The sequence below is a fragment of the Halyomorpha halys genome, unplaced genomic scaffold (assembly GCF_000696795.3).
Source record: "Halyomorpha halys isolate HHAL.00 unplaced genomic scaffold, Hhal_1.1 Scaffold107.1, whole genome shotgun sequence".
NCBI classification, from domain to species: domain Eukaryota; kingdom Metazoa; phylum Arthropoda; class Insecta; order Hemiptera; family Pentatomidae; genus Halyomorpha; species Halyomorpha halys.
The window spans coordinates 1,586,848-1,613,733 of record NW_027112128.1 but is presented as its reverse complement, the minus strand read 5'-3'; the positions used below and the strand labels follow the sequence as shown (position 1 = coordinate 1,613,733).

At 29.6% G+C, this 26,886-nt stretch overlaps 2 protein-coding genes across 5 annotated transcripts in view; one reads left to right on the top strand and one right to left on the bottom strand.

The window, feature by feature from the left end:
* The window catches only part of LOC106677752 (echinoderm microtubule-associated protein-like 2), a 211,255-nt gene that overhangs the window by 162,593 nt on the left and 21,776 nt on the right, over positions 1 to 26,886 (bottom strand). For all 4 annotated transcript variants that reach the window (XM_014415850.3, XM_014415847.3, XM_014415848.3 and 1 more), the window contains exon 2: positions 15,378 to 15,449. In XM_014415850.3, coding sequence (XP_014271336.1) covers positions 15,378 to 15,438 — 61 coding nt within the window. In that variant the 5' untranslated portion in view covers positions 15,439 to 15,449. The remainder of the gene's footprint in view (positions 1 to 15,377; positions 15,450 to 26,886) is intronic.
* LOC106677750 (protein argonaute-2) overlaps positions 24,831 to 26,886 on the top strand; it is a 100,924-nt gene continuing 98,868 nt past the window's right edge. Inside the window, exon 1 of the mRNA XM_067050150.1 lies at positions 24,831 to 24,952. The gene's annotated coding sequence lies outside the window, so the exon portion shown is untranslated. The remainder of the gene's footprint in view (positions 24,953 to 26,886) is intronic.

The following is a 26,886-nucleotide window of genomic DNA, read 5'->3' as shown; positions in this document are numbered from 1 at the left end:
ATCTTCTCCTCATTTATCATCCACGGTCAACTATCTCTCATAATTATAAAACCAAAACCTTTTTTGATGAATTCGCACAGTAAAATTTTACTCAAATGTTTCAGCCATCACTATCGAGGAGACCTTAAAATATTCATATTGTTTACAAAAATTTCATCCATCACAATCATACCTTGAAACAAGAAATTAATACATAATACATTGATAGATTAACGATAATAATATCCGATATTATTACAAAAATTTTAATATCTCTCAAAATTAATTTTTTCTAAATTTCTATTTATGATTTTCATATTATTAATGCAATACCAATTATGCAATGAGTTTTAATGAAAAATTACTAATGAAAAAGAAGTGTTCTGATGCAATTTTCGTTATCGATTTAAATGTTTTTCGATGTCAGATATGATTGATAATAACTCGACCTGACAATTATAGCTACTTAAATAAAAATGAAAATACCTACGCCTCTTTTTTTATAATTCTTAGGCCAATAATCAACCAAATATTTTAAAAAATCGATAATTCATTTAGGTTTAGTATACAAAAATTCAAAAATTGTAATATGACTGCAGGTAACTCCTACGGCAAAAATATTTGATTTTTTGTTTTGTTTTAAACACTGAAATGACAGCAATATTCAAAATCTAAAACTATAGAAGATGATTTAGTATTTTAATTTAAGAAATTATAAGGAAATAGGACTGATTACTGCAATCACATTGTAAAAAAATAACGAAACTACACTATCAATTACGGAAATAATAAAAAAAATAACGTGATATAATACAAAATAAAAAATGAAATATAACGGAAACGGCACTGTCAAAAAAATACCATTTATCATAAAATGTAATTAAAAACTATTTATTGAATAAATGATACCTATCAGATAAATTAGAATGAAGTGCTGTTTTGAAAACCCCACGTCTTTTGGAATCAAGGTTGAACATAAAAATATATATTGTATGGGTAAAATTTATAACAAAAAAATGACATGGGATTGCTATAACATTAATGTAAAAATAATGCAAATAATTTTTTTTTTATTTTTAAAAAATATATTTTGCATTACATTTGAAAAAATAAATAAATAAACGTTTATATTTGTATATCTACGGTGGTAAAACCGAACATTTGTTTATGCCAATAGCTGTGATGGGACTGGGAGTTGTGTCAAACGTAAAATGGGTATGTGTTATCTTCAAATAATAAAAATGAATAATACGCAAACTTAAAAATCATAAAATAATTTCATGAAGATCCAACGGAATTAAATTGGATCTTGGCCAAATATGCAGATATAAAAAGACTGTATGTATCGATTTTACAGAAAAGAAGTTGCTCTAGTAAAGTTTAAAATAAAATGAGAGGAACGTCTGAGAGCCATCGAGATAAACGAATTTGCAGATGTGCTAGGCCAACGAGCAGCAAGAATGAAATACCACCTTCCCTCCATACAAATATTTTCATGTTTTCACGACGTTGCTTTATAATTATAGGAGATAGTGTGTAGAGCGATTCATTAATATCTCATATAGAAGCAATAAGCTCGCACATTTTAATATTTAAATTAAAATATAACTCTAATTTTTGATATTGGATAACATTTTATTTGATTAACTGAGACCCATATTGATTAAGACAGGTAATTACGAAAATATATATTTATAACTGGGGAGGACTTGCAAGGACTGTGAAAGACTTTGAACTTTAGAGGTAAAAAAAACCTTTGTTGCATACGTTAAATACGTTTTATTTTTAAGACCCATTCCTGGTCATTTCCGACATACAGTGGTTATCTACACCTCAACTCCCTGAGCTACAGACGACTTATACTGTGTGTTTGTCACATGCATTTATTTAATGAGAAAAAATCAGTGTGTAGTTGCCTATAGAGCAGTTTCCCCATTGATCTACTAAAACATTAAAACATAGCATCATTTAAATACACATATTATTTATTTATATATAAATAAATAAGTAGCTGTAGAATTTTTATGTTGATTGTCTTTTACGTATAGTTTTGTTCATTTAAGACTTGTGCTATGATTGTATGTAAATCTTAAGCTGGTACGTATGGAATATTTACTCAGTTAATAAATAGTATGCATTTATTAACTAATTTTTATTTAATAAATATATTATTATAACGATTATTATTATTCATCTACAAATATTAATCTATTTACCTATAATTATTATGAAAAGTATTAAATCTCTGCGGTTAAGCATGACAGGCAGTAACTAAAAATCTTGATAATTTATAAACGGAAGATGGGTGCAGTAACAAAAAAAATTAAAATTATTAAAAGTAATAAATAATTATCGAATTAATTATCAATAAAAATTAATTATTCAGGTGCGATAAAAAGATTAATTGATCAACAATTAGATCTTTTTTTTCATTTTTATTTCTTTTTTAACACCACCTTACTTTAACTTTTATTTTATGTAATATTATTCTCTTATACTGTTAGTATATTTTTAGTTGTTTGTATCTTCTTTTAGCCCTGATGAAGCTCTACAAAGTGGAGTGAAACTTTAGTTCCTAATAAAGAGTTTTTGTACTGAGTATTTTCTTACCGCACCCGGACCATGTTCCTTATAGTCATTACACACTTAATCATCAACATTCTAGTAATATAAACAATCTCGTTATAATTCTGTGTCAAATCATCTGCATGCCTCATAACTCGATTTAAGTACTATAAATTTGAGCGATGAGTTAATAGCATTATTATCCGAACCGCTGATCCAGAAATATAGCCCCTCTTCACTTCAAAAGCACTTATTTACGTCATACTTTATCACTAATATAGACTCAGATGCATTCCTTTGTAAAAATAAAAAAATCAGAGAAGGAGGGGGAGAGGCGAGGGAGATTTCTTGAAATTTCTTTTATTTATAGTTTTTTTCTTTATACGTAATCATAGGCTTAGCTGCAATAAGATACTGGGGGGGGGGATAGAATCTAAAAAATTTTAACAATTTTGATCGGATTTTCCAATTTCCAAAGTATTCTCTATAATTTGCTCTCATCCTAAAGATTAAAAATTGGCCACTCTAGCTAGCGTTTAAGCTAAATAGAGTAGTATTACAACTATGAATGATGTTTATCACAAGTTTAACTATCTGAAGTATGTGCTTAAACCTCAAATTTGTCAACTTTTCAGGTTTCAAATTATTGGGAGGGTTGAAACTCCTATCCCTGCTTTTTGTAACACCTTTGTGGCATGCAATGCTTCTTATCTAAACACATGTTAATAAATCAAATACTAGAATAGAAGGAATTTTTAAAAATAATAATATAATAAAAAATATTTTTTTAAAATAATTTATTTATTGCTATTTACAACTGTATAAATATATATACATCAAGTAAATTTGTTGTAAGCAATACAATGACATGATACAAACATGTGGAGAATCTACCCATTGATAGAACTCCAAAAACATTTTTAGATGAGAAGATCTCGATACCATCTTCTTTTCAGACGGATTAGGTAAGGATTCAGGAGGATTAGGTAATGAAGGAGAAGCCAGGTTAGAAACAAGTTGGTTTGGGTGGTTGGGAAGTTTATCATGGAAGGATTAGTATCTGGTTCTGGCCAAATCGGCAACATATGGGACATTGAGGTCCTGATGGATGATTTATATATATATAGGAATAAACAATTTTTAAGAAACAAAAATGTATTCAAAGAGTATTGTATTTAATATATTGATGATTATTTTTGAAAAATGAAAAATGTTAATGTATTGTAATGTCCAATTATGGATTGATGGGTATGCTGTGTGTTATAGCAACCCGATGTATTGGAGTACGTCTCTCTTGCACAATGTCTGCTCACGATTGCCCACACAGGTCTTAATCTTCTAGGGGACTGCGATATTTTGCCGTTATTCGACTAGAACCATCACCTATACAACTTTCTTCCTCGACTTAAGATAGACATTATTTGTTTTCATCCAGTAGAAAAATCATTGACTTATTATTACCAGAAAAATATTTATTTATTTTTTTATTACTAAAATCATCCATAAACGCCTTAATATTCCATGTGTAATCAATCTAGCCTGAACCAGATATCAATCCTTCCATCATAAACTCCCTAACCACCCAAACCCACTAGTTTCTAACCTCACTTCCTCTTCCATTTCTGACAATCCTCCGAGGTGTCTGAAAAGAAGTTGGCCACGAGACCTTCTAATGAAAAAACGTTATAAGAGTGCTACCAGTGTGTAGTTTCTCTATATTTCTATACAATGCCATTATGATCTTACATTAAATTTACTGCATGTATTATCATATACAGCTGTAAATGTCAATAAAGATATAACAAAAAAAATATTTTTTGAAGAAGACCTATCATAAATATATACTTTATTTACACTATTGACAATTATATAAATTTATTTTTTGTGCAGTATTTGGATTTAATTTACAGAATTTCCTTTTCCTTTCAATTAAACAATCACCTAAATCAAGCCGAAACTGGCATTTTATAGCTTTAGGAAAATCCTTTAGAAACTGGACTGGTGCGCAACCAGTTTGTTTATTTTGTTAGTCAATGTTTTGAATTAATAATTATATGTTGATAGAGTGGGATGCCCAGTCAGTAAGCCACAGAACTCCTAAAGGTACATCACGTGACAATTCTCTGTCGTAGCAGTTCTAACACAAGAGAGAGACGGTAGGATACACTTGTGCTGATTTCGTTTCGACGGGTGAAAGTAAAATGTTGAGATTAGTGATTTAAGCAGATTTTTGAGATGTTTATTAGGTTATGGGGATTAATGATTTCGACGTTTCATGATTAATAATTCGTCTATGGATAGATTGTCAGATTTGCCGAAATATTCCGAATTCGAAAATCGAATTTAATTACCGTGTCGTTTGTCAGTTCGATAGGATTCTAAGAAGTATCTTATAGAGTAGGTGAAGGTATATCTCTGTAATTGTTTGGTTATAAAGTAAATGTTCTAAGAGTAATTGTACCATAAAAAGAATATAGTCATTCAGAGAAAAGGGTTATAACCAATAAAAATCGTCCTGGTCATTTAGTGCTACACTTAAGCGTAGATCAGATCGTGATAGTACAAGAGCCGGAGAGAAAAAAAGGCAGTTATTTCACCCCAATCTTTGATTAGTTTAATAAAAACTATGTATAATTACTAGTCTAAATTTATGAGTCTGCCAAATATAGGTAGGGGGAATAAAAAATGGTGGCTGAATCAAAGCGTTAAAGAAAATTTATTTTTCATTCATAGCTCTATATCTTTAAAATTAAAAACAATACTAGAAAACCTAAGAGGACATTATTAAAAGCAGAATAAATTTGCTGAAATATTAGCCCTAATAGAGCTATTTACGTTCAATAGTTCTTGAGATATAGCTTTTTAAAAAGCAACATTTCATAAAAATGTACAGAAAGATTAGTAGTTAGTGTATTTATTTTGAGAAATCTATATCTCAGGAACTATGTGATGTATATATGTCTATTAGCAATCACATTAAAGCTAGTTTAATGTACTATAAAGTAATTTATGAACTTTATCTTTGTAGGAGTAGTAGTTTTCTTGATATTTGCTAAAATAAATTGATTTATAAATGTTCAGACAATAAGTTTGATTTATAAAAAACATTATTTTAGAACTCATAAGACGTACAAATGTCTGGCAGCACTCAAATTGAAGCTAGTTTAATTTACCATAAAATAATTTATTACCATTATCTTTGTATGAGTAGTAGTTTTTAGATATTTTACAAAATAAATTCACAAAATGTTAATTTCAAGTCATTCGGATAAAAAGTTTTATTTTTTTTTAAATATATAATAATTCTAAAACTATAAGACGTACATATGTCTGCTAACACTCAATATAAAGGAAATTTAACTAAATTTACCCGAAATCACTGGTCAATATTATTTCAAGAACATTCATCTCTTGAGTTTAATTGTTCTTTTTTTCGGTTGAATTTGACTCTTCATATGTTTATCGATCCAATGCTTTACCTCAAGTTTGTCAATTGTAAAATATAAATTTGATTTGAAAAAAAATATTAAAATGAATAAATATTGGTATATAAACACCTATATGAGTATAATAAGAGTAATTTAGTTCAAGCATTAAATACTATGCTACAAAAATAATCCAAATGGAGTAAAACGTGCAATTTTGTGCAGAAAAAATACAAAACGTGCAAATTTATGAATAAACCCCAAAATGTGCAATTTTTTTGAAATATAAATTTGTGTTATTTGAACGTCTTTTTCATTATTCGAATTTCGATTCAAAGTTTGGCGGAATTAGAAGCTAAAGAACTAAAGAAACAATTTCACAAAAATACTGTCTCGAATCATAACTAACTTTTCATAAGTAAAAAAAAAATATCTCACCAAAAGAGATCAAGTTAAATTTCTTTAGACTATTCTCCGATATTCAAGTTTTCGATCAAGCTCATTTTTGTATTACTTATGTTTCTGGAATTCTGTAAATATGATGGGAATATCTCAGGAAAGAAAATATTTTTAAAAAAGATAAAATTTCAAAGGGGATCCGTGAATAATGGATGTTATGCAATCTGCATCTTGCATTATTGTTGTGGAAGGTTTTTAATACTTGAGAAAGCGGAGTTGCACAAGGATTCTGTTGTTGTAAGGTCATCCTGCAATAGAGATTTAGTCATCTTCTTCCGGTAAATGCCAGGTATTCGTAGAGAAAATGTAAATTAGAAGTTAATACGGAAGAATTACTATTTAAAGTAATGTACATATTTATTCTTATGAAAATAATTAGTATTTACTCCATATGTGCTAGATAAAGTAAAAAACATTTTTATCATTATTTTTAAATAGACATAATAAATTTTCTTGATTAAACTAAATGTATTTCTCTGATATACTCTTAAATATTTTCATAGATTTTATTTCGTGAAAATTTAAAAACTTTTTCTCATTTATTTAAAATTATCAACAATTAGAGGAAATATAAACAGCAACTTGACTGATCAAACTTTTCTTTATTTTGTATTTATCTCGTTACTTTAACGCTAAAGTTCAAGATAATTATTTTTTAAAAATCATTTTAACATTTTTCCTCTTGTTTATTATTTATAAGAGCGTTTTAACAAAAATTTGAGTACGTACATGTTTATCAGAATTATTGGTGTTTAATCATCATTTTATCAATTTATATTTGAACACAAAACTTAATGCATCTCAGAATAATGGAATTATAAAAAAAATAAAACTATGATTTTTAGAGATCCCAGCAGGTATTCAAAACAAGAATATATTCCATCTAACCAATCCCTAAATTTCAATAAAAATTCCACTAATTATAAAGGACGAGTGGTACTAAAAAATGTTCGCCAAACAACGACAGAAATATTTTTAAGAATTACTTTAAAGAACTCAAGGCGATATCCTATCAAGAAAAATAATTTGACAACCACGACTTGGAAAATAAACTTTAAATTAAGGAATATCTGCATTACACATTATGTATAATTTAAATAATTGTTGATAAAAATAATACACTTCAAAAGTTTATAATTACATCAATAAAGTAATCAGAACAAAATTTTTTGTGAAAAAATAAAATAGGAACTTTTCTAACAAAAATTGAAGATTAATAGTTCACTGTAAGTTTATTGTAGGAAAATATTCCGGGTTACGGTCAATAAAACTCAGTCAGGGCTGTCTTAATCTAAACAAAGATGACTTTCACTTAATATAAAGACAATTCAGTTGTTAATCATGTTTCAATAAAGACAGCCCTGACGAAGACCTGCAAAGTAGTGCGAAATGATGGTTAACAATACATAGTTTTATACCTACCTGTGATACCTAAAAAAATTGATAGTTGACTGTAAATGATTATCATTCGTCCGTAAAAAAATACCGTTTTATCAAAATACTTAACTTAACTAATACTTAATAATACCTCTAAGCTTGCTTAATCCCATTGGACTTCTTCAAAAGAAACCTCAGTTTAGTATTTGTATCAAAGAAGAAACTTAAAAGTGTCCTAGAAATTCTCATAATTTTATGGCATTATTGGAAAAAAATGGTGACCTTGACCAGCGCACTGCGCGGCGTTGGTTTGAAAAAATTACCAGTAGAGATACAACGTTGGAAAGGAAGAAGGGCTCCCATGAATGGGTGTTGATGAGGTTCTGCAATAAGCAGTTGAGTCAAATACGTCGACAAGTACTCGCGAACTTGCCAGGGAATGAGGTATGTCGAAAGATACTCTCCATGAGGAAGGTGGAAAAGAACAGTAGACTGGTCCCTCGCGAACTTACTCCTCACCAATCAGCTAAGACGTTAGAAATTTGTGAAACTTTATTGAAAACCCCTTCTGGTATGAGATTTTACCGGAAGATTGTCAGCTGAAAAGTAGGTTTACTTGCGAAATCCAAGTACCCATGAGCAATGGCTAGATCGCAGTCAAACTCCTTTTCCGGTTACAATAAGGTGGCAATTTGAAAAAAAAAAACGATGCTTTGCGTTTGAATATAATTTTGAATATGTTATTCATCACGAATTTGTTTCTGAAGGATGCCGAACTAGAAAGATTGTACGCGAATTTGTGAGAGCGTTATCGTGTTTTGATCAACCGAAAAGGATCAATTTATTCTAACAAGATAATCCTCGTCCTCACACTTCCTATCGAACCAAAGAAAAGTTTAAAGAACTTCATGGGTCCGAACTCCTGCCTCATCCAGCATATAGTCCAGACCTCGCACCATCGGATTTTTTCAATCCATGACCCATTTCCTTCTAGGGAAAAAAATAAGTAGAAATTCCGGTTCAAGAGTTCTTTGAGAACCATCCAGTGGTTCAATGGTAATCAAAGCAATGGTATCTGGGTGGGATCGAGCAATTGGCTAGCAGATGGCTAATGATAGATAACAATGGACTATACTTTGAGGATTAATTTTATTTTATATCTAAGAAATAATAATACAAATATTTGCTTGAAAAACAGTCATTTTGTTTTATAGATCCGATTAGTATATTATAGGAAGATACTCTGGGTGACGGTTAATAGAAGTACAAAATAATAAATAGAATATTTGTGGGTAACCAACATTTCTTACGAATCTAAAAGTGGGTAGCTTAGGTTTCCCTCTCTTAACCCCCTTCACTTTTAAACCTCCTATCCCGAGGTATACATCTTTATTATTTTCCTCGATTATCGTTTTTTATTTCTTTACTTATACTTTTCACCCACCACTTTTATCTGTTATTGCACCTAACTTACGTCTACCACGTTTACTTTATCAATCTTTTTAATAATTTTTAACTGTTCGTCAATATTACTAATAAATATTGTTTTACTATTCATTACTATAGTTCTATATTTACAAATTTATCACTCATTACTGTAACTATTATTAATTAGTCTTCTATTGATCTATATTTATATTTTTTGCAACGTAATTTGTTTCTTTCCTTTTATATAACGTTTTACTCCATTTCTATTTATTGTAAGTGTTTTATCATTGCTTACAATGTTTACAGCCCTTAAAAAGCCATGCAAAGTGGGTCGAATGGTTGGTCATCAATAAAGAGTTTATTAAAAACTATTTTGTATCTTTATTGACGTCCACCCGGATTATCTTCCTTATTATTAAAATAACGTCTTATTCAATAATCTAATATAAACTAGATATCAGGATATGAGGACTATTCAATGGCATTGTTTTTGTAATGACTTCCACGGCGAAAGTTACTCTGTAACGACTCATTTGATAACATTCCCTGTTCGATCAATGAGATCAAATCCCTCAACCACCAAAACAACAACCCTTCTATTCGAAAAAGTAATAAATCAAATACTCGTAATTACTATTTTAAAAGAAAACAGGATGTGTATGTAATGAACTAAATAAAAATCGAGATATTTTGATTTTATTTTACTTTTCTTTTAAATTAATTAATAAACAGATGTTTTTGAATAATTTTTTGTTGTTTTGCTAAGAGGTATAATATGCATTTTAAAGATGTATGGTTAATTATAGGGATCATTAAAATTAGTTTATTTTATTAATATCTATTCTGCCTAGAATATCGGTGTTAATTTCTGAAAATTAAAAAAAAAAATAGTATTTTTTTAAAAATAGAATATTAAAAAAGAAGGAAGCTTCTCATATTATGTTATAGATGACCTTTACAGTAATTAATACAATAACCAATTTTATTTATTGTTTATCTTATATTAATCATTTAAATTAGTTTCTAGTATGAATATACAGTCGGTTCTTGAGGGCGTCATTAATAAAACAACTATATTGAAGCGACTTTTCGAAACTTAATTGTTTTTATATTCATCAGCATCCCTCAAAAACATGAGCTAGTTGGTTCTAGTTGTTATTAGTTATGTAGAGAACTCAGTTACAAAACAACTGATATGACTATGAGAACAATAGCGTTTCGAAACGTTGCCACAATAGAATTGTTTTATTACAGACTGATCTTTAAAAACCAAAAAAGAGCTTCATTTCAAAAAGTTAAAAATAAAAAGATACAATAAGTAAGTTGGGGTTTATTATAAAATTCAAGAAAAAAATATCTTAAGATAGATCCCTAACGCCTGTTGAACAGATTCGATACTTGGGACTCCATCTTGACAAGAGACTTACATGGAATCCACATACGACTGAAACGAAAAGAAACTGCTCGTAGATTTCGATTGCTACACCTTCTTGACAAACGCTCTAAACTTCCCATTCACTACAAAAAATTAGTATACACAACAATAAACAGACCAATTAGGACATATGGAACTGAGTTATGGGGCTCTACCAAACCGTCAAATTCCTCTCACATCCAATTCTTACAATCAAATATCCTTGATGCTCCTTATTACGTTACAAATAAACCCATCCACAAAGAACTTAACATCCCACTCGTTCCAGATTTGGCCCAAAACAGATATGCGTCTTTTCATTCCAAACTCCTTATCCATCCTAACCCATTAGTTCTTAATCTCTAATCCTTAACAATCCCTGATAATCCTCCGAGGCATCTGAAAAGAAGATGGCCACGGGATCTTCTAATTTAAATTAATGCTTGAAGCACCATTAAAGGGTGGTTCCTTCTCAAGATTCAATGTGTACACTTTTAATCAAGTGTAAATGAAACAGTCCACAGAATTACTTATTTTATTTATTATTTATACAGTTGTAAATTACATTAATTAAATAAATTAAAAAAAAAAGATAGATCCATCGATAAAAACGAGAATATTTTGTAGCTTAATTTAAATATTAAAAAGTGCCGAGAACATTAAAATTTTCGAATTTCAGAAGGCGACTACATAATTCGTTCAAAATTAAACGGTGTATCTGGAAATAAATTAATTTGTATCCAAGTTAAGTCTCACTTAATGTCAATACTCCGAAACGTTGGATATTATTTCTTTAAATGTCCAACATTTGGGCTTTTATTACATCAGGGGGCAGCTGCCCTTCCCCCCTCTAGAAGTGAAAAAATTATTAATTATACTAACTAATAAAGTACTGGTATAATTATATATAATGTTCTTAAAACTTTAGTTCCATTGGCCTTTTCCGTGTTGAAATATCACAACCTTATTGACTGTGGCTTGCCTCCTCCCATAGTTCTGATCCTGTATTCTAGCCCTAGTATTATACTTTCATTTTTAATAATTTTAACAAATAACATTACTACTAATAAATAAGCATACGTTAAATATAAATTTACACTTCGCGTCTAAAAATTTGAAAACATATTGCCGAGGTCAAAAAATTTAACCAAATTTTTATCTAAATTTTTAATCTTCTGTACAATCATGTCAGGCATATAATTGATTTATTTTTGTCTAAATTCTTATTTCTTTTATTATTAAAATTCGTGTTAATGTAAATTGTAAATAGTTATATAAAACCAGTTTTAAAGAAGTGAAAAGATTATATATAAGCTAATTATATTTTATTTAATATCTATAATTAATTGCTTTATGCAAGATATATTAAGGAAGGTCTTGCATGACTGAATGATATTTTAAATTGCTTATTATCTATATTGTCCATCCATCATTTTAATTATGTAAGATAATGAAATTTCCTCAACAATAATATTTATACGAGAATACTGTTAAGAATTTCAAATATGCAACGGAAGTGCATGAAACCGTTAAGATTAATGAGGCAGTATTTTTTATTCGTTAATTACGACTATGTTGGTATTTCCTGCTATTACAATGGCTTATAATGGTTTACGATGTTTACGAGTATTACCTGTTACGAGATCATAATTATATCGTGTTTTTCTTTTCTTTTGTTTTTATATTTATTCTTACGATGGTTACATTAGATCTTGAAGGAACTGCTTGTCGACGTAGTATGCAGTTTAAAGTATTAATGGCAGCTAGAGTATATTACTTTCACTGAAGTAAATTTGATAATAATACGGTTTTAACGTTGATTTGCTCGTATATATTTTTTACATGTGGATTGATTATTTTATTTTATTTATTTTTTACTTTGCAGTTCATTTATTTTTTATTGAGAATAAGAATTTATTTTACAGTGTTTACGGATACTTGTTTCCTTTTAATTGAACATTTATGTCTGACGGGACCGTGTCCCAGAATGAAATTGATTTTTATAATGAGGTGTAGATAGTTGATCGTAGATTAATAAGTGGGGAAGATGGTCAAGATAATGGGGGGGGAGGATTGTGATAAGAAAAAAAAAGACAAATAAACAAAAAATTATTTATTCGTGCCGACGTTTCGACACACAATCTCGGCCGACGCTTTATGTTCTTTCTCTCATATCTAATATTCTTACGTTCTTTATTTCCTAATCTCCGTATTTGTTCTTCCTCTGTATTCCTTTTCTAAAATATTGTTTTTAACTACGCTCTACTCTTTATTTAACTAATGTTTTTTACTCATCTAAATAATTAAAAAGTTTTTTAATTTTACTCAACATCATAACTTTCGTACCCATGTATCATATATTTCATTTCTCTGTCATATAGTTAATTATGTTGATTAAAATTGTTTTTCAGTTTTTTAGGTACTACTTATATATTGCTTCTCATACATATCTTCTTAACTATATAAATTATGTTCCATCTTTCACTGTTATCAATCTGATACTGTCTAATTCCACGGTAATTAATCAACTATTTTTTATTATCAATTTACCGTTATGTATATTTCCATATTTATTATTTTATTATTTCCTCTTATTTTTATGTTTCTCTGAATGATGGTTGTTATCTCTTTTTGTTTTGTAGCCCTGATAAGATCTAAAATTCAGGTCCAAACGTCGGCACGAATAAATAATTGTTTATTTGTGTTTTTTGCTGACTGCACCACTACCCCTCTTCTCCCCCCCCCCCCCTACTATCTTCTCCACTTTTTTAAAATTTATTTTCTATCTATCTATATTTTTATTCTTTTGTATTTGTTTAGAATATTCGTAAGAAATGTAATAAGTACTTTTTAAAATTGTTTTTAGTCGATTATTTCATTATTTTGTAGTTCCCGTTTATCCGCTGCAGGCGAAGAGGGGTCACGGCCAGCAGGATATTAGAACGGGACCGAATGCCCATCCTCTCCGCTAGTTGATCAACAGGTCCTCACATTTTCTACATATATATTTCCAGCTATGTATAACAAAATAAAATAAGATAATTGCAATAAAGTTTCAATTTTCCATAGAATGTTACTATATTATGCACTATACAAACAATACTACGTTAACTATAGATTACTATAGCAGAGGCGCTTTCTTCTCCTATGATCAGAATGTACCTCGGACATTTTCCACTCCTACAATAACAGAGAATGAGGGAAATTTTAGTTTGCTATTACTTATCACATCATTGATATAAAACTGTTCCATTCATTTCCCGTCTTTATCGGTAATAGTTTTCTGATAACGTTGGCCCTAATAAACAAGTTGTTACTTATTTTTGTTCTTAACTGATTGCACCCCCAACCATCTACTCATAAATATAATCCACGGCCATTTATTAACTCATCATTGATAATATTTTTAAGGTTATCAATGATTGTATTCATAGAAGTGATGAATGCGGTTTCATGAGAACAATTTCAAAAGTAATGTGTAATCCCTAGAACAGTATAAATTCCATAAATACTCACTACAACAATTAGGATAAAAATCACTACCGAAGAGGAGATAGTGTCGAAATAAATGTTTATATTGACTTCTGCTGTGAAACTACATTTTATGGGCTTTCCGAGTTGTTTTTTTTTCCCCTAATTATTGTAGTGAGTATTTATTTAATTTCATGATGTTCTGAATATTACACGTTACTTTTGAAGTGTCTTCTCATGAAACTGCACTCGGTCACTTCTACAAATACAATCAATGATAACCTGAACACCAGTGTTGTGTTGATGATGAGGTCAACTATTGACTTCAATATTGAAGTTACCCACTCTCTAACAATAAATTAATATATAACCTATTTATAAATATTATATTTATTGTTGATCAATGGGCATGTAAGTCCAACAATAATTATAAATAAATTAATAGATATGTAAAAGAAATTGGTCAGTTTGGAAATGCATTGAAGTATATGTTATAAGGAGGGATAAAAAAAAAAAAATTACCATTTTTCTACATAATACTTGTATAATTATTTCTTTGGTATAAAATACAATTAATACTCTAAGTATAGTCCATTGTTATTTCTACCATCATTAACTGTCAGCTAGCCAATTGATCGATTCCACCCTAATACCATTCTTGCCGGGTCTGGTACTTCCACTAATTTTAGGTACGAGCAGCCATTGCTCCTGGTGTATATCAATTTCAACAAAGCCCTGAATTGGCTAAATGTTTATTTTTTTTATATTATTTTATTTATTGATAGATATTACAATCTTCCACACAGCTCTGGGCAATAGGTAATAGTGATGAATGTTCTCATACATACTAAAATAAAATAAATTAATAAAAAAACTCTTAAAATATATACAAACAGAAGAATAAACAAAATGAACATAATCAAACTATCTGTATGAAAAATAAATAAATAAAATAACATAAAATATAAAATAATATATTCTCTAGTCACATTTACACTCTAATATACAATCAATTGTGTAAATAATCGACCTGAGGATCCCTGAGCCCACTCTATCCCCCACGTGTGAGGCGTAGATCAGAGCTAACTAAATGTTTATTATACATAAAAATTGTTTTAGCAAGTAGATCTCGATAATGCATTTTATTTTACTAATCGGATTTGTATTATTTAAAAATAATGAAATATGTTTTAATTTCTAATATTAAACCTAAGTAGGCTATAAAATAATTTCTTCATAAAAAAACATTTTAAGTTTACCTGGGCTAGGTGATGTTTCCAGGTGATTATCACCTTCCTCCAATACGCCTTCGATCTTCATTGCACCATCACCTATGCACAAAAAAAATATTAATATTAGTTTGTCAACGAAAGATAATGATATTAAGACTCCAACTGAAAACAATATCACATTCAACGTACAGGGTAATGAAAGAAAATTGAGTCCTTCAAGCATGAAGGACCTTTCCAGGCCAGCGTAAGGTCAGCCTCACTCCTTATATTAAATAGCTGACCATAAAGGGATTAATCTGATTATTATAATTGTGCGTGTTTATAATATATTGGGTCCATTGAGTTCTAACATTCTCTGAATGGAAACAGCTGTCTAGAAACGAGCACAAGGATTCTAGGTTCCCAAGAAGACCTAATACAACAGATGTCGTGATAAAGCAACAGGCATTATCACCTGCATGGAAATTTATCGATTACTTATTTATCTTTAAATTAGAAGATGGCCACGGGACCTTCTAGTTTAAATTAATGTTTGAAGTACCACCAATGGGTGGTCCCTTCCCAAGATTTTCAAGTGTATATGAAACATACTACATATTTACCTGTTGCATTATTTTGTACAGTTGTAAATTACAATAAATAAATAATAAAAAAAAAATCTTTAAATTATTTTAATCTCATTTATTTGTTGCTAAAGCTCCTTAAAGAAACGGATGTTGGCTGCTTCTGCGAGGTCTACGTACTGTGTAGATACGGACAGTACAAGAGCCCAAGAGGAGAAAAAATGCACTTAAATAGAAGTGTGTTTATAGTATCATTGTGTATATACTCACAATCCATGACACATATCATTTTTACATTTATAATGTAAATGTGTTACAATACCCAAATATTTATTTAATCACAACAATCGAATAAACACTTGACGATATAAAAAAATATCTTAAGAAGAGGGTCCGGTTGGCGGGAATAAAGGTATCAAAATAGTAAAATAAAACTATTAATTGTTGACCAACGTTTCGCCCCGCTTAGCAAGGTTTCGTCAGGGCTAAATGAAAAAACAAAATAGAAACATTATAGAATTGACAGAACATTAAAAGTAAAAAACAGTTGTTTTGTTTATAAAGTATATAAAAAAAAGAAATAATATAAGGAAGTATACATGTAGGTGGACTAGAAACTAGTTACTAATACACGCAATTAGGTGTGATAAAGTTCTAAACTCATATCTGGACTAATAAATTTTAGAAGAATAAGTTATAAATAGTTATAACTAAGGTGAAGAGTTAGGTGTAAAGGATGAAACAGAGAGGCGAAGTAAATATAACATAGCTAATAGTATAAGAGTCCAGAAGAAAAAAAGGCAGCTATATAACCCCAATTTTTTATTACTTTAATGAAAACTATGTATAATTACTAGTCAAAATGGATGAATCTGCCAAGTATAGTTAGGGTGAATAAAAAATGGCGACTGAGTCAAAATGTTAAAAAAAAATATTCTTCATTCGGAGCACTATATCTTTGAAACTACCAACAAAACTAAGAAATATAAGAAAACGTCATTTAAAGCAGAGTAAATTTGCTAAAATATGAGCCCTAATAGAGCTATTTACGGTCAATAGCTCTCGAGATATAGCTTTCTAAAAAGCAACATTTCATGAAAATGTTAAGGAATTTATTTTCAGAAATGTATATCTCAAAAATAATTCAATGTACAGATATATTAGCGCTCAAATTAAAGCTAGCTTAATGTAAATAATTTATAAAGTAGTTAATAAAGTGTATCTTCGTAGGAGTAGTAGTTTTCATGATATTTGCTGAAATAAATTGATTGATATTTGTTTTGCTGGTTGTTAGAAAGTACTACTTTTATATATATTAATTTTTAATATATGAATATATACTTGTGGGTCTTGAGGATCAGTCAATAATAAAAACTATATCCAGGCGACGTTTCGCAACTTTATTGTTTGCATAGTCATGCCAATTGTATAATATGTAATATATGTATAATATGTAAGTATAATTATCACGTATATATTTATTACTTTTAATTTATTTTTTTTTTTTGGACTTTAACTAAATAGAATTGTGTATGACTATATAGGATTTTTATACAAATGTATATACTTAGAATTTTAACTATTTTTATACAAAGAGAGAGTTAAATTTAGATATATAGGTTAATAATAGAAGAAACCAATGATTAATTTTATAAAAAATAGAAGAAAAAAATGAAAATATTGAAATAGAAAACTATTAAAGAACTAAAACAGTAAGAAAAAAATCATATACTACAATAGTAGTACTATTATAATAAAACACAGTATTATTTAATATACATAATAAATTGCTCCTGAAATTACCCCATATCTTCAGCACTAAAGGGCAAAGATTAAGTAGTTTATTTAATATACATAATAAATTGCTCCTGAAATTACCCCATATCTTCAGCACTAAAGGGCAAAGATTAAGTAGTTTATTTAATATACATAATAATTTATTTTAATAATTAATCACTATATCTATATAATTTAAGTTCAATTAGATTTAGTATGTTGTGTGTGTAGCTACTCAATCGCAGTTGGGCGACACTGCAATGTTTCTTTTTTATTTATTTTAAATTATTTATTACTTTTTAAAATATTTATTTGGTATCTATATTATAATACACAATTGAATGGTCTTTAATATAAGGTTTTTCCTCATTGTAATAGAGAAATATAAATTAAACTATCTCCAATTTTGTTAATTTGAAATAAATAAATAACTAGTTCTCATTGTCAGAGACTATCTCAAGGAACCCTGCAATACAATTTTTTATAGCAATAGAGAAATAAAAAATTTCACCTACTCTGGACTTAAGATTCTATTTTCGAAAATCAAAAAAAAAAAACGATAAAGAGATCTCCAATGCTTGCTTAAGCTATAGACCAGATTTAAATTTACATTTTCAAACGAATTATAAATTGTATATTTTTAACCTATGCATATTTTTTAAAACTCGTTAGAGTTTCGTTTAAATATCACTTGAAAACATTTTTAAAAAAAAAAAAGTGATGAATTCACACATAGTGACACCTTGACCTCTATCCAGCGGGAATAGCATTTCCTTATCGAGACCGAATTCTTGACCTGGTTGGAAAGGCCGGCAGGTACTGACACATTCACTGCCGAGTCCAACAACCGTTCGCCTTTGATCGGATCATTTGTATTCATACAATAAAATGTTATAATAATTAAAAATATATGTAAATCTAAACAACTGAGGAACCCTTAGATAACACATTTGATTACAATTCTCCAAATAATATATATCACACGAAATCAAGATATCAAAGATATGTTATATATGACCATTGGGTGGTTCCTTCCCAAGATTAACATGCGATGTGAAACATTTATCAATATTATATTTATATATTTATTGTATTTATTTCCCCTCCCGTTCCAATAATCCACTGGTGTTAGCTACATGATTTTAACAACCTTAATTGGACCCTACAACTAACCTCATAATGCCACAAGGCAATGCATGGCAATGTTATAGTAGTATACATTGATCATTTCTATTATGTATGTATATGTACGTATTGTATTAATTTAATAATAAAAGAGGTTACGAAAAAAATATATTTATTTTTTTTTTTTTTATAGTTGTAAATTTTAATTTAATACATAAAATTAATATTTCTTTGTTTGAACTTTATACACAGCAATACTGTTCATCCGATTGTGATGATCTTTTTGCTAAATATTCAGCATTTTCCCGGGAACAATACAGGCTGGCCCTATTGTTTCAGTAAACAAAAAAATATTAACAAAGTTAAGCATTTTTGGTGCCTATCTCAAAAAAAGTATACCGTTTTTCATGGTTACTATACGCCAATTGATTTGTCACTTAAAATATTATTGTGTCTATTAAATAATTTTTTTTATTCCCTAAAAACTAAAAAAAATAATGAGGATTTCAGTAAAGTAGGTCATTTAAAACGAATTGGAGCAACTATCAAGGGATTATATATGTATGTATAGTTGACCGTAAAAATTGATATATAGGGAGATGGTCAGGGTTGCGGTCAATAGTGAAACAAAAATAGTTTACAACTATTTAATTTCCAATAAATTAATAAATAGAAAATAAATAGTTGTAAACTATTTTTGTTTCACTATTGACCGCAACCCTGACCATCTCCCTATATATCAAGGGATTAGTTTTCTTAACATTGCATATAATTTTTTTTCTCCATATCCATGTATAATAGGCTCCTTCCGTATGTTGAACGGAAACTGGGTGATTATCAAGGTGGATTCCAGCCCAATAGGTCTACTATTGATCAAATCTTCGCCCTGAGGCAAATCTCTGAGAAGATGAAGGAACATCAGCAGACAACTTGGATGCTATTCATTGATTTTCATGCTGCCTATGATACAATCGTAAGGAGTGAGCTCATAGTGGCTATGTATGAACTGGGGCTTCCTAGTGAAACACAGCACAACCTGCCAAGTAAAATCCTGTGGATTATCAGAGCCTTTTGAAGTGGTATGTGGTCTAAGAAAGGGTGACCCAATAGATCCTCTCCTTTTTAATATCGCTCTACAAGCAATCATAAATAGAGCAGAAATAAATCAGGAAGGAACAGTATTCACGAAGATGACCCAAGTTCTGGCCTAGGCAGAGGACGTTGTCATCTTCGGTAGATCCCTGCAGAACATTAGGACCATTTTCGAAGCGATGGATGTCGAAGCAAAGAGGATGGGCCTGCAGGAAAAAACCAAGATTATGCTGTTGGGTAAGAAGCCTCTGGCCAGAGGCAGAGTCGCCTTGTAATGGGCCCCTATAATTTCGAAGTGGTAAGAAGTTTTTCTCACCTTATCTATTATCAATGAGAACCATGATAAAGAAGAAGTTAGAAGCAGAATTGCTGATGGAAATAGAGCTTATTTCTCCATTGTAAAAGCAAACTTGGAAGCCGTACCACCAAGTCCACCCTGTACAAAACGCTGATAAGGCCAGTCGCCGCATACGGTGGAGAAACTTGGACCCTGAACAATAAAAGCATTAACCTGCTAGACAGGTTTGATGAGTAATTCTGAGGAGAATCTTAGGGCCCGTATGCGAGAATGGTAATTGGCGAAGAAAGAAAAAATGCTGAACTTTTTGGGCTCTAAAAGGAATGTAGCATCTCCTCGTACATAAGGATGCATAGGCTAAAATGGCTTGACCATGTAATAAGGATGAGCGAGGAAAGAGTGGCACATAAACCGTACAGTTACGTTCCGGATGGTGTGCGGCAACGTGGTAGGCCGAAGGGCCGATGGAGGGATGCTGTGAGGCGGGATCTGCAACAACTGAGGATCCCAGTTACCCTTACAGAAGATAGAGAAAGATGGTTGGCGGCCGTTGAGCAGGCCAAGGGCAGCTTCATGCGCGTGTTGTGCCAGTAAAAAAAACCTCAAGTACCATTTTTACTGGGATCATTTTTTTTTTATTCCAGTAACTATCGTTCATACCTCCTTTGTATTTCATCCATTTCCTATGTTAATACAACCGTTGGAAAGCTTAATGTCTCCTCTTTTAACCTACATTTTTTGGGAAATTTATAACTTTAGATTAGATTAGATAAATGCTCTTATAAGAGCGGAACGTTAGTTTCAAATAAAGAAAAACTTTTCAAGCGTTTTATTTAATATCTCCGGTTCTAATTTGTTTAATTGGTGGGGCTTTTAGAACCCTAAGCCACGGCCAAGTTTACGGTAGATTTGTCGAGTCATGTTGAAGTTAATTCTATTTTTTTTGGGGGGGGGGAGGAGTTCAAAAGAAATCAATGTAAGGCAATAATTTGGGCAAGAATACTTTATTTACCTATTTTTAGGAAAATTTTAAAGGTGTTTCTCGAGGTGCTAAAAACAAATATCAAATTTGTTTCACTTCTAAAAAGTTTTACCACACTTTAAGATGTCCGTTATTCTAAATTGTTTCAATACAGTTCTAATATTGAAGCACAATGAGGGTTATTATATGAAAACTATTCATATTTTATGTAATATATACATGACTTCATATGTAATCAAATTGTATAATAATAATAATACCTAAATTGGATCAGAGTTAACGATTATACAGGGAATTTAGCTCTTACCATTTATGTTTTTATAGTTACTGTCTTATCTCTTCGCGTGTATATTAATTGATATCAAAGTTTCATTAGTGTTCAATTAATGTATATACATCTTAAAATATAGCAATAGCGTAGCAATGCCAGTAAATAAATTTAAAAAAATTAAATGTAAAATATTCGAAACTTTACTGACAAAAATTAATGTTCTAAAACTATAAAAGGTTGGAATAAGCATGAGTGAGACAATATTGACACTATAAACGAAAGTTTTAACAGATTTGTTTCAATGACGGAATCGAAAGAGGACAAATGTTTATGGTTTTATAATTCATAAGTCTATCGCCTCCAAATTTCGAATTCGACAGTAGGTCTGTAACAACATGAGTCAAAACTGTGATCAAACTGGCACTGTACATTTTTTTAGTTTTGAAAATCCAATTTAGTTTGATGATAATATTGACTCGTGTTGGGTCAAGACAAATCTATTTCATATTGCATCAGTATAGCGTATTAAGAACAACAATACTCTAGATCAGCTAATTTCATTCTTCGACAACGCCAATTAAGGTTATAAACATTCATAAAATAAATTATAAATCACCACTTTGAAATCATTGAAACTGTTATTTCTACGAAAAATATTATCATGAACTACAAAGTGAATTAAGTAGCTCTATTTTCAGTATTTAAAGACGTTTTTATGTCTGATAGATCTTGAGGTACTAAACTTTCTTCAAGATTATTCGTATGATTATTATCAGGTATTTCTCCAGAACAGCATAAAAAAGTGTTTTAGCGAGATTTTTGCCGAAAATGAGTAATCTTGAGAGAAGTTTGATATCTCAAGAACTTTTAGGTTTAGTGACGACTGAATTTACGCCAAATAAAGCTTGTTAAATTTAAGTTCTAATAGTATACTTCGTAAGAATAACAGTTTTCATGATATTAACCGAAATAAAATCACAAAATGGTTATTTATAGTTATTCGAATCAGAAATTGAAGTTTTTAGAAGAACATTATCTCGATTACTATTATACGTACGAACCTACATGAAGGCTCCTTTTTGCTATACTTTAAAAAGAAAAGGATGCTTAATGATTTTGACGCCGTAGATAGTTTCCATAATATTGAGTATGGAATAAAAAATTAGCTTAAATACTTTAGAATGTTATAGATACGAATAAGATTAACTTCTGATAGTTTGCAAAGATTGAAAATTTAATTTTTTATGCTAATCTAAATCTAGATTAGGACAATTGTCAAAGCTACATTCTTCAAATAACACCTTTTTTTTTACTATGGCTCTAAAATGGGCATTTTAAGTGAAATAACTACAAACTAAAAAAATGATAATAATAATAACCTAGTAAAACCAGCCGTTGTTAGTCTAAGAACAAAATGGGTTTGTAGCGACAACGATCATATAGTCATTACCTTTTCAGGCAGAGTTCTGATCATGTCCTTAATAAGAGCTGTCGACGAATGCAATTAGCTCTACTAGAGTAGTGTTGTTCTTAATATACTTTACTGATGCAATGTACATTATTCTGTCTAATTAAGTACACGGCTTAATTCAACAGTAGTCAAAATTATTCTCGGTGGAAGGTTGACTAGTGTTATGGAGGGGCACTGGCTTCTATAATATATATTATACTCCTATATGCTTGGAATATGGTTGGAGGTGCGGTTAGTGAAGAACACAGACTAGTTAATACTTATTAATTAATGCCAACATTTTGTTTAAACAATCAAAATAAAAAAATATAAATAAAATACAAACATCGAAATGTCAATGAAACTAATTAATTGAAGAGTGTCAACTTAAAAATACAACTCATGCTCCAACTCATAAAATATCATTAATAGAGACGCCTAAAGTTTTTCCTACTTTATTATTCCGGTTGTGCCCATGTATATCAGGCAGTTTCCTAACAACTAGAAGGCGTTAAAAGGGATAATTGTTTACATCATTTCTAAATGTGACACTAACAAGTAAAAACTTATTTATTAGTGCCAAAGTTTCGGAAAAAAAAGACCTTCATCAGGCCGTTTGGAGGCAGGTCCTACAAGAGTACATGCACTTGGGGTACTCGGTGCTGGACCTGCCTCCAGACACTCTGATGAAATCTGAAATTTTGTCCGAAACGTTGGCACCAATAAATACGTTTTTACTAGTTTGTGTTCTTCACTTACAGGTTATAATCGAGTTATAATCGATTATATATATTATAATCGAGCTAATAGTAATCGAGATAATGTTCTTCTAAAAACTTCAATTTCTTATTCGAAAAATTATAAATAACCACTTACTTAGTGATTTTATTTCGGTGAATATCATGAAAACTGTTATTCTCACTCCTATCAACTAACTCATCACCATAAATAAACATCTAAAAAATAAGTAAAACCTTTATTTCCCGATTTAGAAGTGTAGTAGTACAATTATCCCTTTTAACGCCTTCTAGTTGTTAGGAAACTGCCTGATATACAAGAATACAACTGGAATAATAAAGTTGGAAAAACTGTAGGCGTCTCTGTTAATGATATTTTACGAGTTGGAGATTGAGTAATATTTTTAAGTTGAAACTCTTCAATTAATTAGTCTCATTGATACTCCGAAATTTGTATTTTATTTATCTTTTTTTAATTTTTCATTCATTAGTAATTAACTATTAGTTTAATAATTAAGTACTTGCCAAAATGTAATTGTAATTTTTTTTTCTGCTGTAAAATATGTTAATTATCACTAGTTAATTTTTTATATATTAATTTTTTTCTTTTATGGTCCATCATTTCTATCTAAGGAAATGTTTATAAATTGTATTTTTAGTTTTTTTAGCATTATTTCATTATCTTTATATATTTGAAATTCACTCAAAGTTTTTATTTTAGTTCTATTTTACCGAGTAATTAATTGTTTATTTTTTTTTTTGGACAGTACGATTTTTCAATTTTTCCTTTACTTCTTAATTACTTTTTTTCTTATCTTATACTTTTAGTTTTTTTGTTTACAAAGCCAACTCCCTCTGTATGTCTATTGACTATAACAGAAATAAATAAATAAGTATTTTTTTATGTTGGTTACTATGAAGGTTATTTGAGCGAACTACCCATGAAACGCCACTGAATGTGTCGTGTATAAATCTGAATATGTATTAGTCAGGTGTCCCTGAACTCTAAATTATTTAGAAAAAATATTCATTGAATCAAACCATAAACGTTTTTCACTGCTTCACATGGGCCTAAGTTGTTTTCTAGAAATATTGTAGCGGTCCTTCGTTGGTTAAGCACCGCATTATAATTATATCTGCATTGGAAAACATATATCGATAGTAACGATCTAGTTGGTGAGGGAAGAACCTCCCAGAATCATTGTGTACGTAGCAGCAATATATGAGTGACTATTTTGGTCCATCGTCCCAATAATTTTGTTTCAAACCGGTTTCGATGAAATTTATTTAATGTTTTGTTAATTAAAGGTAAGCTAGTATTTTATACCTTAGTTTTATTTTATTTTTGTTGTAAAAATTAATGGTTATTATCTCATTGTTAGAGTTCAATATGCTGTGTTAACATCCAGCTTATTCTATAGCAATTAATAATGGAATAACTCCAAACGGTGTGCCTGAACATTATTAATTCTATTTATAATCTTAAATTTTTCTTGAGACAGGTAATTTTTTTAAATAAATAATTCAAATTTTATCCATTATAGTCTCAAAACCTTTTATTTCTCTTATAAGTCCGACGTTTCGGCCAATCCGGCCATCTTAGGGACAATCTACTACAAAACAGTTTTTATTACATGTATGATCCTAGAAACAATTCAAAATACTTAACATTATTATTTATAATTTACCTTACCTTAATACAACTTTGAAACTATATATTTTAAACAACTCTAACTTCATGCAGGCTATTCTGCCCGGGTCAAAAACATCAATTTCTATGAAACATTAAAAACATTAGGTAAAAGATATTTTTTTTGTTAATAAGTATATCCCACATATGTTTAAATACCCAATTAGTCAAATATCACTTAAAACAATGTCAAAATCATTTATCAGCAGGCACTATTCTTTAAACTTTTATCACAACAATGCTTGTAGCCTTCCTCCACTCAGTTCAAGCATTTAAAATTATTTATCATAACTACATTTTTGTCAATTTTCCTCTTTATTTCATTAGCAAAAATCCTAAGTTTGTAGGATCATACATGTAATAAAAACTGTTTTGTAGTAGATTGTCCCTGAAGATGGCCGGATTGGCCGAAACGTCGGACTTATAAGAGAAATAAAAGGTTTTAAGACTATAATGGATAAAATTTGAATTATTTATTTTAAAATATTATTAATTCTCTTTTAGTATATTTTTGAAATAACAACCAACAGTTCAGAAGGAGTGAAGGCGAATCCATCCATCTAATACAAGAGCCCAGTGGAAAAAGTCAGTTATTTCACCCTAATTTTTGATAACTTTAATGCAAACTATATATACATTTTTTTTTTTTTTTATCTTTATTACAATTTACAACTGTACATAACCATACATTAAGTAAAAACTGTATACTTACTAGTCAGAATTGATGAGTCTACCAAGTGTAGCAGTAGGTCAGAATTAAAAGTGGCAGTTGTTTCAATATGTTAAAAAAAAAATTAATTTTTATTTTGGAGCTCAATATCTTTAAAACTATTTACGACACTAGAAAAACGTAAACATTTAGAGAACAGTAACTTAGCTAAAATATAAGTCCAAATAGAGCTATTTACGTTCTCTAGTTTCCAAGATAGAATTTTTTAAAAAGCAACATTTCAAAAGAAAATAAGGAAAAATCGTTGTTAGTGAATTTATTTTGGGACAAATTTTCTCAGGAACCATTAGACGTACATATGTCTACCCGCACTCAAATCAATGCCAGTGTAATATACTATAAAGTAATATATTTCATTTAGCTTCGTTGGGGCAGTAGTGTTTATGATATTTACATATCAATTTCAATTTTGACAACTAGAAATAAATTTATTTCACTATTTTGCATGATATTTGTTAGAAAAAATTGATTCCTAGTTGTTCAAACAAAATTCATATTCATATGCAAATATCATAAACACTTCTACCCCTACAAAAATAAATATTATAAACTACGTTATAGTATATTAAACTATTTTTAATTTGAGTGCTAGCAGACATCAGAACGTCCAATCGGTCCTGAGATAAAGTTATTCATAAATCAAACATTTTTTCCGAACAATAAAGATTTCATAATTTTGTGAGTTTATTTTGGAAAAAACATTGAGAACTAGTACTCCTACAAATATAAACGTTATAAATGACTTTATAGTACATTAAAATGACTTTAACATGAGTACCAATAGGCATCTGTACGTATAATGGTTCCTGAGATGTAGCTTTA